At 42.2% G+C, this 18670-nt stretch overlaps 1 protein-coding gene across 6 annotated transcripts in view; it reads right to left on the reverse strand.

Annotated features, from left to right (window-relative positions):
• SLC25A13 (solute carrier family 25 member 13) overlaps window positions 1–18670 on the reverse strand; it is a 184798-nt gene that overhangs the window by 23507 nt on the left and 142621 nt on the right. For all 6 annotated transcript variants that reach the window (XM_019443388.2, XM_019443390.2, XM_053898411.1 and 3 more), the window contains one exon: window positions 7652–7792. In XM_019443388.2, the coding sequence (XP_019298933.2) occupies window positions 7652–7792 (141 nt within the window). The remainder of the gene's footprint in view (window positions 1–7651; window positions 7793–18670) is intronic.

The raw sequence follows: 18670 nt of genomic DNA on the forward strand, positions 1-18670 counted from the left end.
TTCTATTACTATCCTCTTTTTACAAATGATGGCAGCTGAAACACAGCAACAGAAAGATTTTAAAAGTTTTTTTTTGTTTGTTTTCTCTTAATTCAACCTTTAAGCATAATATGGACAACATCATATGATTTCCATTATTATTTCAAGTTCACACCATATTAGATACAAACCCCAGCCCCTTGAGGTATTTGATATCCTCTTGTGAATTTCTAACCGGTATCACTTTACATTAATGCCATCCCTTCTCCCCACCATCCCTGGCTTACAGCCCCCTAAAAGGCTACCCAGCCTCAGTCTTGCCCTCCTACATGGCACTGTCCACACTGAAACTGAATTATCCTTCTTCAAATGCAAACCTGACCATGTCATTTGTCTTTGGCTTCCACTGGTGAACGATGACTCCTCCCTTAAGGCTACCTCCCTTTCAGAAAGCCTTCCAGACCTTGCTGTGGAGTTAGCCCCACCTCCCTTAGAACCTGTGCACACCCCTGACAGCCCTTCCCAACTGCATATATGTTGTACTCCGAGCGTCTTTTTACTGGTGTGACCACCCCATGAGATGGTAAACTTCTGATAAAACCATGCACTTCTTATTATGTTTGTATCCCCGGCACCCAGGGCAGAGCTTGCTGGGTAAAGGAATGGATGCCTCTGAAAAGGAGAAAGCAAACTCTCATATAATTAGCTGCTTTCTTTACAGCTGATGTCCCACCATCATAGTCTTTGGTCATTACTTGCCAAAGTAATTCACTCACTATCTGTGCTCTAATATCCTTGTTTATAACTTGGAAACACCTGGCTTTTGTTTACCACTCATTTGCTCAACAAATATTTATCAAATGTCTATTTATGTGTCAGAAACTGTTATACAAGGTAGGTCTCTGGTATCAAAGTACACTCTAGATGAGCAGACACACACACCCAGGGAGACTATGACAGCAAGTGATGTGGCTGTCTTTCTGAGCAAGTGTCTGTTGACCTAAGATGTGAAGGGAAGAATGTTTAGGCAGAGGGAAAAGCAAGAGGGAGTGAACTTGGAATATCTGAATAAAAGAAATGCAGCCAGTGTCGCTAGCAGAGGATGGTACAAAATGGAGGGTGGAGAAGATAGGGCCACAGGGAAGGAGCTGGGGTTCTATTCTAGGTGCAACAGGAAGCTGCTAGATGGTTTTCCTTTAGGAAGACATGGTTTCTGTAGGGCACACTCGTGTCTCATTTCCTCTGGTTTCTGCTTAATAAGATCTCATGTGAGAGGCTTTCCTGATCACCTATTAAAATGCACCCCCTGGGGCGCCTGGGTGGCTCAGTCGGTTAAGCGGCTGACTTCGGCTAAGGTCATGATCTCGCGGTCCGTGAGTTCAAGCCCCGCATCGGGCTCTGTGCTGACAGCTCAGAGCCAGAAGCCTGCTTCAGATTCTGTGTCTCCTTCTCTCTGACCCTCCCCTGTTCAAGCTTTGTCTCTCCCTGTCTCAAAAATAAATAAAACGTTAAAAAAAAAATTTAAAAAAATGCACCCCCTGCCCCACATCCCATCCTGCCTTGAGCCTTTTCCTCACCCTCATCTGCCTCTTTTTTCTTCAAAGTCTTAACACCCACCTGATGTCAGAGATTTGTTTTTGTTGAACTGCGTGTAGGTGACACACAACGTGATAGTTTCAGGTGTACAACATAGTGATTCACCATCTCTAGATGATAGTGCTGTGATCACGACTAGCGTAGCCACCATCTGTCACCATACAACACTATTACAATGTCACTAACTATATTCCCTATGCTGTACCTTTTATCCCCATGGCATATTCCTGGCATAACTGGACGCCTGTTATCTCCCACCCCTTCTCCTGTCTTGGCCATCTCTGCCACTCCCCACCCCACCTCTCACCAAATTTACTTTCTTGATGGCTTTTTCTACCCACCAAATGTTGAACAGGGACTTGGCTCTTCACAGCCGCATCCTAACCTACCAGAGTAGTCAGCTTTCATTAAAAGTGTGTAGAGTGAATTAATTAATCTGATTTACATTTTAAACAGACCAACTCTGGCTGCTGTGGGGACAACGGATTTAAGGGAGTCAAGAGTCAAAATGAATAAATCCATGAGGAGGCTTTCACAGACACCCAGATGAAAGATAAATGTGGGAGAAGACGGTGAGAACTACCACCTTGGTGGCTGTAAAACCATCTAATGGCCCTTGATGTTAGCAGGGCACAAGTGTCCTCAAAGTAATGATGGGACAACTGTTTTCTTCAGGTGGGGTCAGGAACTCAGAAAAATAGGTATTTTTAAAAGCTCCTAAATTGAGTATTCTTGTGTACTCATACACTATCAAGCTCAAATTGATAAACTGATGTCATCTGACAACATCTATTCACACTGAAACTATGCACATGCCCCTTGACTTAGACATTTTCATTGCTAGGAATTTATCATTTGTATATACTCACAAAATTATGTCAAAATACACTGTAGGGGATATTCACCTTGTCATTGCTTATAGTATCCCCAAACTAGAAGCAACACAAACATTCATCAATAGGAAACTTCTTAGAAAAACTTAAAAAAAAAATGTACACAGCTATTAAGTACAACGAAGAAAGAGTTTTAAGGTCTACTGCATGCATTTGAAACTCCTATAACATTGTGTGTCAACTATACATTTCAACTTAAAAAAGATATATGGTGTATTTAGAGATATTCTATTTGGGGAGCCTGGGTGGCTCAGTTGGTTAACATCTAACTCAAGTCATGATCTCACAGTTCGTGGAATCGAGTTCCACATCGGGCTCTGTGCTGACAGCGCGGAGCCTGGTTGGGATTCTGTCTCCCTATCTCTGCCCCTCTCTGGCCTGCTCCCTTTTTCTCTCTCAAAAAATAAATAAATAAGCATTAAAAAAAAGAAATATTCCCTTTGTGTTAAAGCGTGCACACACACATACAACATTGAAACTGATACAATTTGTGATAGAGACACAGAGAGAAAAGGAGATAAATACAGATGTAATTAGATTTTTTTTTCTTAAGGATATGTAAGAAAATAGTGGTTACCTTTTGAAGAGAGAAGGAAGCAGTAAGGGTTTGAGAGTCTTACTTCTTCACATATCTTTTGAATTATTTGATTTTTTTTAAAGGTAAACTTCTATTTTATTTATTTTTAAATTTTTTTTTTTTCAACGTTTTTTATTTATTTTTGGGACAGAGAGAGACAGAGCATGAATGGGGGAGGGGCAGAGAGAGAGGGAGACACAGAATCGGAAACAGGCTCCAGGCTCCGAGCCATCAGCCCAGAGCCTGACGCGGGGCTCGAACTCACGGACCGCGAGATCGTGACCTGGCTGAAGTCGGACGCTTAACCGACTGCGCCACCCAGGCGCCCCTAAACTTCTATTTTAAACACACACAAACAACATCTCTTTGAGAGAATTAGAATAAGTAAGAATGTACTGATGTATCACTACTTGCTTTCTGATTTTAAGGAGAGCAGCTCCAGTGACTGATTTATACATACTATGTGAATGAACACACATACACACATACTTGCATGTAGATGAAAATTGTATTTGAATGCTCTGTTAAATGCAGAGGGACAAATGCCTTTGGTGAGAACACAGTCGATACCGCTCCTATCCTAAGTGACCACCTTCCAGGCTGGAGTGTAATTGTGATTACATAATCTGAAAGCAGTTTTCAACAATGCTTGATATCCTGGCTGTCACCGCTTCACTGACCATGTTTTTGCCCTCACAAAGCACCATGAACTTGTCCATTGCTTAAGGAAGCAACTTTTTAGCCTATATCAGCTGTGTTGCCCTTATTAATGTTAAATGATGTTTCCTTCCATTACTACAGTGTAAACCATTCCCTTGTCAAAGCTCTGTTGGCTCCTATGGGCAAGGTACCATTCAAAAGATGCATACCACTTTCTTTTCTATGACGGAATTGATTTTATTTATGTTCCAGGGGCTTATGCAATAAACAAAATTTATGTAGGGAAAGGGAAATACATGCTCATATATTCTTAAGAAAAGTAATATATGTTGTAGGTTTTTTTTTTTAAAAACTACATTATATTCAAATAGCTCGTTCAGTGGCAGTTAATTTTCTTGCCTTTACTTCAATTACCTACCTAGTCTGTGCTGTGACTAAATCTCCCTAAATGTTACAAAAGGTGGGGGGGGAGGGGAGGGGGCTTTGTTTGCAGAGTTCACTATATCTGTTCTAAACCATTTCTAAGCTCAGGAATGTGAAATGTTTACCAAATCCACTTTTTTTTCAGTTGTAAATGTATTTCTAAAGCAAACGTCCTAATTACCATTTACTGGGAAGTCACAGAATACTTGGGTAATTTGCAAGTCAATTCAGGAGAAAAAGAGAAAGACTGGTTAAGTCCAATTTAGGTGAGGTTAAACAGCAGGCCTAAACACACAGACAGAGCCACTCACCACACACTCCTCCCGGGTCTTACATTGTCATGTAAACAACAGCAAACAAAAGATCCAAGGGAAGGAGAATGAAGATCACCAGTCCCCACTAAAACCGGGACAGTAGTTCTCTTTTTAAAGACCCACCTGCAGGGACACATACCAAGTTCTACATTGTTAGGTCACTCCAGGCCATTTCCATTTTTCTGCCCAACTTAAAAAGACTAGAGACAGAGGGGCGCCTGGGTGGCTTAGTCAGTTGCGGGCCTCCAACTTCAGCTCAGGTCATGATCTCACGGTTCATGAGTTCGAGCCCCGCGTCGGGCTCTGTGCTGACCGCTCAGAGCCTGGAGCCTGCTTCGGATTCTGTGTCTCCCTCTCTCTCTGCTCCTCCCCTGCTCATGCTCTGCCTCTCTCTATCTCAAAAATAAATAAAAACATTAAAAAAAAATTTTTTTAGAGACAGAAAAACCTTTATGACTAAAAAGCAGTACCCCGAAACAAAATCACAGCAAATCATGGAAATGCTAAAGTCCCAAAGCTCCAATGCTTCAGCATTCCCTAAAAGGATGGATCTTGACTTGCTAAAAGATTTCTGAGCAGGGAAGGGTGGGGTCAGATGAGCGAAACTGGAGAGGAGAGATTCGCAAGAAACAAAACCCGTGGCTGGAACAGGGGAACATAAAGGAGGGTAGCGGAGGGTGATAATGCCGGACTGAGCCAACAGAATGGAGAGGTGAGCTCTCTGCTGAGTGAAGCCTAGACTCAGTCTTAGTGAATTTGGCCGCTGACACCAATGGCCTGCAGAAAGGATAGGACTGCAGAGTTGCACAGACACCCGAGTTTCCAGAAGCTCTCAAAGTGTTAGTGACTTCACTTGGTAATTACCAATACTCCAAAAGCAGCATTTTGTAAGGCAGCAACAAGCCCCATGGAATGCCTCTGAACTGTATTAAACCACCAGGCTAGTAATTAAACTACCTTTATATGGGAGAGGTCTCTTGCTCAAACTTGAGCAATCCTGCTCATTTCAGGAAAGCAGTGGAAACAAGAAACTTCTGAGCCTCGGTTTCAGCCCAGATACCCGTCATCGGCAGCTTCTATTTTCCGAACTGCAAAATCAGGAGACCAACTTCTTGCAAGGGGTGTTAGCAGGGATTTAGATTTTGAAATACTGTGAAGATGAAAAGGACTCTCAGTCTTATATCATTTGCAGGTAGTTTAACAGTCTCCGTTTCTGTGTCAGCAAACAAGTTTTTACCATTTTATCTTTCGAGACGTTTCGATAGCAGTCATTGCCATAGTACCTAAGTGCTTTTCACCAGACAACCTGCTGAAAGACTGCTTGGCATCTTGTCAAAATGACGTACGTGCTGCCACACTTGCTACAGTCTGCAGAGAGCCCAAAAATTTAGAAAAGAAGACTACTCTTCTTCAAATTTATCGGTGCTGTGCTTTGTGATAATACTGCTTGTTCCTTTACAGCTGGAGAATAATTTGGTAAGTGAAATGCCTCTAACAGTGTGCTCCCTGCACAACCACAGGCTGAGTATTTTGGGCACTACTTACAAAATCTGCATGCTTATTCCTAACCACACATGCCTAAATATAAGGCAAGATTTTCCCCCCTAAAACTAACCCCAGAAAAGGTGTGTCACATTATATTCAAGTCTAACAAAGTCTTGGATCATGGGGTACAATCACTTGACCTTGAGAAGTACAGAGTAGCATTTGGGGACAGGCGGATTTGCCTGCAACAACCTCAATCATCACTAACACTGGATGTTTATACCAAAATCACCTCCAAAACTTGAATTAAAGAAAAGGGGAGGGGGGAGTATTCCTGGGGGTAGGATCTCATAAATGCTGAATGTCAAAACAAGGCATTTTACACGGACTCTCAAAAGCAATACGATAAGTTGTTTATGGGACCAGGTATGTCCATTCAGGATGAACTGGGAAGAGGAAAAAAGAAACAACTGTCCTCATGCTGTGTGTCTGTGGGATAAAATTTCCAGGGACAATGCTGCACACGGAGCCCAAAAGTGCTTCACCCTGCCAGCGTGGGATAAAAACGCAGACAATGTACTCGGCAAGACCATGTGAATGGTTGATTCACAGGTGGCGATCCAAACACTGATTCAAAATTCTTACAAAGAGTTTGAATAAGATATTTCTTGATATGTATGGACAGAAAAAAGTCATATCAATTTCCTATGATGGGAATTTGTATGTTTGTGTGTAAATAAATGAAAACTATTTTGAGTAAACATCTGACTTCAGGTTTATTTATCCCTAAAACTTTACTTAGTCAAGTTGGCCGTGAAAAAAATTTTTTAACTTTCTTACTGAAAAATTGTAAACACCTTATGTTTGATAAAGCCTTATGGCTGGGGATATATGGAGGCAGTTCTAGTATATTCCAGTTCAACTTCTTGGTAGAGGAGTGTGAATAATAAATTTCAAGAATTTTCTGAAAGCCTGGTTTTGCAATTATTCTGAAAAACTATTTTCTAAATGACAATTAAGATTCAAAATAATTATGACAAAGGCATATATATGGACAGGGTTGGAATATACAGGATCAGAAAATAAATTCCCAATCTAGTACGGGCTTCTCCTTTAACTGAGCTCAGTGCATCTTCCGAAAAATGGTACCCTGTGATCTTTGTTTCTACCCTTCACAGAGGACAGCACTGAGAATTAGCTTTTTGTATGGGTAACAAATCCAAATAAAGCTCCAGCCACTGTTGCTGCAAAGAGCTAACTGCTGAGCAACACTCACATCATAGTCATCTGTGATTAGTATATCTTGAGGATGGCTTTAAAAAAAAAATTTTTTTTAATGTTTATTTATTTTTAAGAGACAGAGAGAAACAGATCACAAGCGGGGGAGGGGCAGAGAGAGATGGAGACACAGAATCCTAAGCAGGCTCCAGGCTCTGAGCTGTCAGCACAGAGCCTGGCGTGGGGCTTGAACTCACAAAGTGCAAGATCATGATCGGAGCTGAAGTTGGACACTTAATCGACTTAGCCACCCAGGCGGCCCTCAAGGATGGCTTTTTGATGGCATGCATGAAGGCACCCTATGGGCCCCAGCAGAATGCCTTTTCCAGGTACCAAAATGTGAGGAGTCAATTTCATGCTGATGAGAAGTTTATTTACATAGTTCACCCCATCTGCTAATTTAGGAGATGAACACAGATCAAGTAAATGACTAAAAGGACAGTTACCTTGTAGATCCCAAAGAACCCCAGGTCCCTTACGACAGACAGGGCACTGACTCGGGGACCAGTAGTGATCTCTCCAGCCACTTGCAAACGGATCTTGACGATTTCTAAAGGATTTGTGAAAATCACCTGGGAGCCTCCTGCCTAGAAAAAGAGAAAAAAAGTAAAGATTTAGGATCACAGAAGGGTAAGGGTAAGGGTAAGGAAGGTCGGGAAGAGGGTGTGATTATCCTCTATGGAGCTCAGAATATTCTATCTTCAAGAGGCTGTAGTTTTCCATCCTCGTTCCATCAATTACGACAGGGACTAAGATGGGGCACCTGGGTGGCTCAGTCAGTTAAGCATCCAACTGATCTCAGGTCATGATTTTGCGGTTCATGAGTTCAAGCCCCACATCGGGCTCTAGGTTGACAGCTCAGAGCCTGGACCTTGCTTTGGATTGTGTCTCCCCCGCCCCCCACCTCTCTCCTGCTTGCACTCTGTCTCTTTCTCTCTCTCAAAAATAAATAAACATTAAAAAAGAAAAAAGACAGTGACTATGAGTCTGAATCAAAATACAGTTACTGCCAAGGAGGTCTTGGGTACTGAGGTCCTATTTCCCTCATGCAGACATTGAAAGAGGGCAAAGAGCAGAGACAGATGTCTTGTGGCTTCACCAAAGTCCTTGCATGGAAATGAAATGGATTCCCTGAAGCACAAACAACTGCTATCACAGGGCTCAAAGCCAAGGGCACAAAGGCAGCACTAAAATGAAAATCAAATAGTATCCAAATAAAGAGACACAAACCTGCTTGTCCAAATAGGAGGAGATAGGGAGGACACAGGTTCTCCCGTGATGGACTCTATGATTCTGGCAATGATTCAAGAATTGCCAGAGAACACGTAAACTTAGATGAAAGCTATTTTGTCTTCTCTTAAAAAATCAGGTCCATCATCAAACACCATTTCATGGAGCTGCATATTCTTATAATTTTATGTATGTATTACCTGTGTATAGATTAATCTTTTTATAGAAGATAAATGCCAAAGTAGTAAAAATATGCATCAAATCAATTATGGCCCAAACTCTGAGCAATGTGTATTATTTCATTCCAGCAGTGGCTGGGTGCCCCACCTCTAAGATCATCAGCGGAAGTCTTTAAAGTGGACTTGGGGCACCTGGGTGGTTCAGTCAGTTAAGCATTTGGCTCTTGACTTCAGCTCAGGTCATGATCTCATGGTTCATGGGTTTGAGCCCCGCATCAGGCTCTGCGCTGGCAGCATAGAGCCTGCTTGGGATTCTCTCTCTCTCCCTCTCTCTCTACCCCTGCCCTGCTTGTGTGCTCTGTTTCTCTCTCTCTCAAAATGAATAAACTTAAAAAAATAAAAGTAAAAAGAATAAAACGTACTTAAACAATAAAGTGTATTATAAGGGAAGTTTTAAGCTAGTTATTTTGAAGCTCAGCTTGCATTTATTATACGCAATTACATTCTTTCTCACTGTACTTCAGCTTATTTCTTGTCACAAATATATTAAATTTTTATTTCTTCCAAACTAAGGTTGATACACAGTATAGTTCAGAATCTTTATTACCTAGTGATGCCACCACACTAGACCAGATATGGTGCTGATATTTTACAGCTCAGTAGATGCCATCACGGTAACAAGCATAATATGGATTAATATCATACAAAACTACTTCTTATTAGATTCTCTGACCCCATTAACCAATGTATGTGCCCTCTAAAATGGCCAGTACTAATCAACACTGGATAAACAAAGATGATCTTGAAATCATAATTCACTTGGAAATAAAAATTAGATACAATATAAATATCCAACGATGAGAGATGGATTAAATGAATTTGGGTATGTCATGCAATGGAGATACTATGCTGCCAATGAAAATATTGTGGAAAAGGTCCAATATATATATATATACTGGGAAGTATAAACTCTCATGTTCAAATGCATGTACAGCTTTCCCCCCCGTTATCCCTTACCGTCGTGTAGAAAATACACCAATGTAGTGCTTTTTAGGTGGTAGGATTACAAGTGGTTTATTTTCTTTTCTGCTGTATTTCTTATTTCTTCTACACAGATTATATATTACTTCTATAAAGAAAAATAAATACCTCTGCATAACTTATCTGGTATGTATAGCAATGTTAGCTAAAAAAAGTAAAGAAATATGTTCATCCATTAATTCTCTATAAATCAAACTGTTTTTTTTATTTTTACCAACTTGATATCTTAATCAAGACACACTTGATCTTAAAAACAGACCAAGCCCACCCCTCTCACCACATTACAACTGTTTAGAAGGCAGCAGTATGGTCCAGTGTCTTGACGGCCACACAGACCACCTCTCTTTGCTTACTTGTTTCACCCCTCACCTTTGGCTCTCCTACGTGACTCTCAGGAGGTGGGCCAAACAATCCTGGCAGGAAAAAACCTAGGTTAGATTCATCAAAAGGTCCAAGAAAGGCCCTTAGATAGCGGGAAGGAGAGCATGAGGCGATATGCCCAGAGGCTGGTGTGTTCTTCTGGTCCCACAGACATTTGGCTCCCTCTTCTCTGGCTCAGAACAGCTGTTCTTTGCTCCCACACTGCTGGGACCTGCGGGGAGGCAGAAAGGCCAAGTCCCCACCTGTCTACAGCAACTCAGTATTTTGTGGGTTTGCACCTGCATCTTTCCACATGACATAAGGGAGTTAAAGTTGTCAGAAGGAAGAGAGGAAATGGACCTGGCTTAGTAACAGCACCAATGGTACCATGAGGATTATGTCTGTGCTTCCTGACCCAAGCTCTTGAGTTGCAAAAATGAATAAAAAATAAATATGTAAAAATTGTTTTATGGGAGCAGAATGAGAAAGATTTGCTGAGCTGGAATTAATCCAATCTGAGGCTGATTTATAAAAGTCCCAATGTGGGTAACAGCATCTCTATCAAGGGCAGAACAGACAGGAGTCTGCATTGTCGATCTTCTTAAAGAACAGCACAGGAATGCAAGGCACACTCATCAACAGCGGCTGCAGAGGCACCTGCGCGCATGTGCACACTGAGTCCCTGTCCTATTTGTCAAACCACCTCACTCAATATGAGGCTTGCGGAGATGGCAAACGGACCGCAGCCAGCACGATGTCTGTGACACAGTAGTGTCACCATAGAGTTTTTTTCTCCTCTCTCCCAAAGTGATGGTGCCCCTCTCTGCCGCATGTTACGGTCACTTGCGAAGCTCTGAAAAAGTACTGGCTTCCAAATCCTACTTCAGATAAATAAGAAATTCTGCAACTGCTCTTTAAAAAACCTGATTAAGATGTGCAGTGAGATTTGAGAATCGCTCTACTTCACTGGATCACCTCCATGATCCCTTTAAATTCTGAGAGGCTGCTTGACAGGCTTACTTACAGCTGTGACTTCTAATTCCAGTTCTCCAGTTTCTTTCAGAGGGCAACTTTTATGTTTTACATCTGACCTCACAACAAACTTTTTGTACGTCTCCAAGTGGTGCCGTTATTAAAGGGTATAATCCTTAGGCACAGAATCGCTGTCTTACTCGTTACCTTATATCTGCACTAATAGTTGTAAAAGTTAATGTTATATACAAAATAAGAACTTAATACTCAATTCCCTGACTCCCAGCCAATCGATAGATACCAATTCTTTTAGCACGGCACAGTGAATTCTAATCACTAAGGACAATGCAAAAGTCAAATCCACTTCAGACAGCTGCAGGGAACAGACGCAGTGGGAAGAAAGTGTAGTGATACTGAGAAAAAATAATGATGTACTCCTGGCTTCGGGTGGGCTCAGAAAGAAAGAGCTTCCAGACTCAAAGTGGCACATTGTACAGGTACCAAAGATGAATCAGTCCTTTGGAGTCAAGCTGGAAGGAAATGAGAGACTCCAAGGCACCAAGAGAAGATGCTTATCATCAGATGCACAGTGTCTGGGCATCACCACGACTTGATCACTGAGCGGCACACTGGCTGCCGCTCTCCCAGTCTATTGTCCATTCACAGTGCCTTACCTGTGTCCCTCCTCCGTGAGATCAAAGATAGCTGAATCCACAGACCGCGAACAGGAACACCTATTGTGCATGTCTTTGTGTCCCTCATCACTTGAGAGACCTGGCTGTGTGATGATGCTGTTTTGTGTGTGTGTGTGTGTGTGTGTGTGTGTGTGTGGAATTTTGTCACAAATCACTTCCCTGTGACTTTCTGGAGTCTGTGGCAAGTAGGACAGGCAAAGATTTTCTACACTGCACTAGAACTGGTTCTGTGTGGGTGGCACATTATATTTACAGTGGGGACGCTGAGGTGTCTATAAGTTTCCTTTCTACAGGTTCTTTATTACTGAAACCTTAGTTCCTACCCAGCATCTGGATCTATCCAAGAAACACACGTGCTTATTACTACAGACTCACTTCTGCTACCTGATCATTCATTCATTCATTCATTCACATCATAAAAGTCCCAAACATTTATAAGCAATCGTGCTCAAAGTTTGTCTTAAGAGCTGCAAGGGCACAAGATGAGTGAGAAAACATTCCTGTTCTCAAGGAGCTTGAAATAGGAGTGAGGTCATAAATATTCATTAAGCATCCATTACTGGGTATCAGGGTATTTATTGCTTTGCATGGATTACAGATCTTCAGCCCACTAAAAAGGTATTTTTTCCAGATTTTACATAAGAGAAAATTGAGGCATAAAAGATTAAAGAAACTGTTATGGGCTGAACTGTGTTCCAACAAAATTCATATACTGAAGTCCTAACACTCAGTACCTCAGACAGTGCCTGTATTTGGAGACAGGGCCTTCACAAAAGTAGTTAAGGTAAGATGAGGTCATATGGGTGGCCCCTACTCCCATGTGGCCTTTGTCCTTATAGTAAGGGGAAACTGAGATATGGACACAAATGTGCACAATGAAAAGAGAGTGTGAGGACACAGCGAGAAGGGGGCCATCATCAGGCCAACGAAAGAGGCCTCTGAAGAAACCAACCCTGCTGACACCATCTTGGACTTCCAGCTTCCAAAAACATGACAAAATAATTCCACCCAGTCTGTGGAATTTTGTTATGGCAGGACTGGCAAACCAATACAGCACTTACACAAGGCTACACAGCCAGCAAGCAAAGGATTTTCTATGGAGTCCAATAAATACATGTGTTACAAAGAAAAAACATGGCACATAGGCAAAGGGAATTATAACTAACAAGAAGAGGTAAGGTCCAGATAAACTGCCATGGCAATTCGAAGAAAGGTAAGATATCTGTTGGATGGGATAACCTGGGGAGGTGGTAAGGCATGTAAGAAAGTAACATATCAGTTGGTGACTGAGTGCAATTAGGATTTAGCTAATCCAGGCAGAGAAGGGCACAAAGGCACAGTGACTAAGGCCTGGCACACTTAGAGAGCAAAGAGACCCAGCACCGTGTGTCCAGTGAAGTTTTAATATGGATGATAATTATGAGATCAACATTATCATCCACTAGCATTTACTGAGTGTTTACTATGTACTACACGTTACACTAAGAGCTCTGTATGAATTTTCTCCGTTGGTCCTCATAACATAAGGTAGCTAATAATACTATTCCAGTGTTATAAGTGAGCAAATGGAGACCGAAAGGGTGAAGGAGCTTATGTAACCTGCCTGAGATCACAGAGCTAGGAAGATGGAGTCTATATTCAAAGCAGACCTGCCCGAAGCCAGACAGGCACTTCCACCATTTATCACTACGTATCCTGGCAGCACAGAAGAACCAGCCAGCTGCTTAAGCCCACGAGAGAAGAAGGCTGGAGAAGGCTACTGGGGCCAAATCACAGAAGGCCTCGATAGTGCCTTCCTGTGCTCGTGCGGCGGGAGGAACGCAGGTTATAAAGGGTTTAGACCTGGAGAGTGTCGTGACTACCATCTGTGTCTCGGAAAGATGGACCGGGTGGTAGAAGGGAGAGTTCAGTAGGGGAGACGAGCCCAAAGCCAGGGATAACAATTAGGGTTTTAGCAGACTAGATGAGAGAGAAGAAAGGCCAAAATTGGAACAATTACACCAGCAAGAAGGTATGGGGGTGGATGGCTGAGCACTGGATGCAGCAGAGAACGCCGGGCCCCGCTGCTGAGAATGCGGGAGAAGGAGTGTGTAGGATCAAAGAAAGGACCCATATTTTTACAGGTGTGTAACAGGAACAAAGGGGCACAGAGGAAGGGTGACACATCCAGAAGGCAATGGGAAAGCGAGCTGGGAGTTAGGGAGGGAGTCAGAGGAGGGTGTCATCCCCCATCTGTGCTAACTGAAGGCAGGAGCTCACGTGGGGTGCAGGGAGATGAAACGTCAACAGTGGAGACCTAAGTGACAAGAAGCCTCCGCCACACAGCACAGCAATCCAGGCACAGAGGTCAAGAGAGGGGCTTCTGGAAGGGAAAAAGCCAACAACAAAATGGGCAACAATATCTGCTGGCACAGGGAGGCAATGTCCAGCTCACTGTGTGATCTGTGGTTGGAAAGATGGAAAAGTGGATGCTGGGGAATCAGAATTTGTGCAATCTACATTTTTTTAATGTTTATTTATTTTTGAGAGACAGAGAGAGACAGCGAGCAGGGGAGGGGCAAAGGGAGGGGGAGACGCAGAATCCGAAGCAGGTTCCAGGCTCTGAGCTGTCAGAACAGAGCCCGACGTGGGGCTCAAACTCACAAACCACGAGATCATGACCTGAGCCAAAGTCAGACGCTTAACCGCTTAACCGACTGGGCCACCCAGGCGTCCCATGTGTAATCTACCTTTTTAAGGGAAGGGAAAGAGAGAGAATGATGTCATTTATGGAAGCAAGCAAGGCAGAATGCAAATGCATTTAGGGTCGTGAAGGAGAACAGCTCTAGGGGACAGTGAAGAGATAAATTGGAGCTGAGGAGGATTAGGTCACACTTATGCAAAACAGCACACAAGTTCTGGGTGGGGGAGGGGAGTGGAAGGCAGACAGACAGTGAAGCCGGGATTTCCCTACTATTTATGATTCAAAGACAAACAGAATCAAATGGATCAGGATTTGGCACAAGGAGACAAGGGAAGTTCTGAAGCATAAACTGAACACAAAACAACAAATGACCCCTGAGAACAAGAGTAACATCACATTCTGGCTCTCCAGAAGTTATACAAAGTTATGGTGAAGTTAGTCCGATGTGCACAGACAGCACAATGAAGTACCTAGTGACATCTAAAGAGGTGTCTGATGCAGTGGCCCATGCTTGCCACCCCGCAGCTCAAACAGACGGGCGACACAGCAGGATGCAGTGTGCTGAAGGGCTGTTTAGGCATGCTTATCTGCACCTGCCTGAAAGGACTGGAGCCACGGGGCAGCACCCAGTGGGTTCTCCATTAAGACCCCACTGTGTGCACAGGCCTGCAGATGAGGAATGAGTCAGTTCAGTCTTATGTGGATTCTCACCCGGACGAGGCTAGGTATGTTTACTGCCCACTGCACTAATACTGAATGCTAGTGTCAATGTGACAAAATGCTTTGTAGCATTTTTTTTTTTTAAAGAAAACTGTGTGCCAACTCCACAGCAGATGTGTAAGAGTGAACAAAACTAATGAACACCCCCCCCCCCCCCCCATACACACACACCTTACAGAGCACATTTCTGGCTGTTACTCACAGGACTGTGCGAAGATAAAATGGAAAGAGGTACATAAAGCACTCATCCCAGTGCCTGGCATAATACTCAATCAATGATACTGCTTACCATTCAACTTACCAAACCCCCTCAAAGCCAGTACAAATGACTTCCAGTTTTTTCTTTTCCTAGAAACCTGTACATTAAACTTTCTTTTTGAGGGAAACATAGTTGTACTGAGGATTGCAGGAAGTAGCAGTCTCGAGCAAAAAAAGTTTGGTGGGGGTGGGGGGGGGGACACAAAAACTCACCTAAGTGATGGGTGATAGAGTGGTTATCCACATAACCAGAGAGTTTTTATTTAATTTAAATTCACTTAACTTTATTAATTAAATTCAAGCTGACACTCCATAAAAGTGGGTACTTCTAATTTTGAATACTTTTGTTACAGAGAAATGGTCAATCACGTCCTGCTGCAGCAGCTGGTAAAAATGACAATGGCTAGAGAAGAGAGTTATCCAGCAGAGTTTACCATACACTGCCTGTGGGGATGCTTTCTGTGGTTCCATGTAGGTGTGAACTGCCCCCAACACTAGCAAACCACTTTGAAAATGAGCACCACCAGTTGCACAAGGAACTGAGACAGAGACTAGGTTCCCCACTGCTGAAAACGAGGCACAGTGCACATTCTTCTGACCAGGTAATCTGACTGCTGGAAGGAAAGCCACACAAATGCCCTTTATGTTCAAGATCAACTTCTAATGTTTCGGGCCTTTAAAGCTGTCCCAAGTGAATGCTGGATGACCCATTTTGCTACCAATACAAATCCAAGTTCATGTCTCCAGGACAGTTTCAGTGGTTGTGATTCCTGTCTAAAATTCATGATCTTCAGAAACTCACCTTTGCATCCAGGAGGGCTGAGAGCAACCAGAAAGGGACATAGGACTATGGAAGCTACAACTATGTCAGCATGAAGCCCAAGCACCAAGCTTCTCAAATGAATAGGGCTCTGTCGACACAATCATCGTTATTTCCAAATGCTCTAATTTTTCATATGACACACTCCTCATGGCTCAAAGTAAAATTACAGGTTTTTTCCCTCTAATACCCCCTCTCTGAAATGGGCCAGACAGTCTGCAAAGAACCTGAAACGTGGCTTCCGTCACAGCTTTGGCTCACTGACCAGATGCGACTATAAGCTTGATTTCTTCTTTTTCACGATTTTGTCACCCAAATTCCTCTTGCTATGTTATGCAATGATTAAGTTCACTGTTAACACTTCAGATGCTGCATAGGTAATTTTATTCTGGGAGGTGATTCATCTGCTTTTTTAAAAACAGAATGCCAAGAAACATTCAGAAAGGCAACATACTGCAGGACCCTAATGCACTGCCCAATTTCTCCAAGGACAGGGACCTTCACACTAAAGTGAGCCTAACATAGTTCAGGTCCAATAATTGTGAACAAGTAGGTTTTAAAGTTATATGCCTTGAAGATGACTTACCCAGCCTGCTTATTATTAAACTTTGGAAAACAGCCACAGCCTAAACACGTTATGTAAAGGTCTGCTCCAGAAGCTCCAGTTCTTATTTCCGTAGGATGCATTTTCTTTCACCTATTAGGAACTAAGCAAGCCCTTCTCCAAGGCTTCTTTCCTAACCTGGATAGTATCCCTGAACATTCTTTTTGGGACCTGGGGAGTTGAGTCCGAAGAACTCACAAGATGAAAAGGCATGCTTCGTATGATTTGCCTCCCCAAACCAGTCTAGCCAAAAGTCTTGAGAATATTCAGAAACTATTAACAATCTTGCATTAAAAAAAAAAAAAAAAAAAAAAAAAAAAAACAATCCTGTCATCAATCTGCTGTCCACAGAAAACATAGCGGGGTATTTTTTTTTAACATAGTGCAATTCCTGCTACATTTTAAACTAAAAGCATTAAATATAACTGTATTTAATCACCTCCCCTTAATTTGAATTCACATGGTAGATACTTATAGCTACTTAAAAAATTAAGTGGCAAAATGTATATGAAGAATGTGTATCTTGATATTTTAATTATGCTCAATTGAATGTACTTAGATTTAAAGTGCTTTTCACAAATGACATGTGCTAAGAATATCTAATTGCACACTGACATTCTAAAATGTGTGCTTACATGTGTCAAAAATAGATTAATATGATGAAGTTATGGAATATGGCTTTTTTAAACTAAAACCTAAATACAGTATTTTGATTATTTGGATACAAATAAGATTGTAACTACAAAAAAGGTCTACACTAGTAAATTACTAATGATACACATTACATATAAAATGAACACTCAAGTGATGACAGTATTTGGTATTTAAAGTGAAAAATAAAGATTTCTTAAGAAATCTAAGATTTAAGGTATTTTCTATTTATTCTCTTATTAACTCAATGTTACATGGAGACATGAAAATACTTTGTATGTAGTACAGATATTATCATCATATAGAAAGATCACAGGGAGGTGCCTGGCTCAGTCCACAGAGTGCACGACTCTTGATCTCATGGTTGTGAATTCAAGCCCCATGTTGGGCATAGAGCTTACTTGAAAAAAAAAGATCACAGGTACAAAAAAAAGTATTCAGCAAATAGTAGTGGATGAATTAAATTAAAACACAGTACCCAACAGTAGTCAGGTACTTCGCAACATGGAATACAGGAATTCAACAATCTCACAAAGAAGATGGCAACTGTGAGGGGATGTGAGGCCAAGAGGCCCCGCACCCTCTAACTTGCTCTGAAAGGAAAGTATTGGATCCAGTGCCCAGTGCCATCACAGGAGAGGTTATCACTTTGTACAGTCAGGAAGTTCAGTCCTCACTGCAAGTTGAGAAAAGAACCTTTAGCCTAACCCTTAGTGTTACAGGCTAAATTGGGTCCCTCCAAAATTGTGTGTTGAAGACCTAATCCTATACCTCAGAATGTGACTGTATTTGGAAACAGGGCCTTCAGAGAGGTGATTAAGGTAAAATGATACGGGTGGGCCCTGGTTCCATAAGACTGGAGTCTTTAAAGGTGATTAGAACACAGGCAACATGCAGACCGAAGGATGGCATGGGAAGACACAGCAAGAAGATGGCCATCTGCAAGCAAAGAACAGAGACTTGGAAAAAAACCAAACCCGCAGACACCTTGATCCGGGACTTCCGGCTTTCATAAGTGCGAGAAAATAAACTTCTATTATTGAAGCCATGCAGTCTGTGGCATTTGGTCATGGCAGCCCTAGCGAACCAATTTGACTGTCTAATTGCACACCTCTAAACATGAAACAAAACAGGATTGTCTCCTGACTGGGTGTGTAAATTAAGCTCTTAAGTAAAAAAATCTGTAACTGGACTATTAAGAAACTTTAAAAGAGAATAGATCGTCACCATGTAATTGTTTTCGAGAGATACC

This window comes from Panthera pardus, unplaced genomic scaffold, assembly GCF_024362965.1.
Source record: "Panthera pardus isolate Hobbes unplaced genomic scaffold, ASM2436296v1 HiC_scaffold_8, whole genome shotgun sequence".
In the NCBI taxonomy this organism is placed as follows: Eukaryota; Metazoa; Chordata; class Mammalia; order Carnivora; family Felidae; genus Panthera; species Panthera pardus.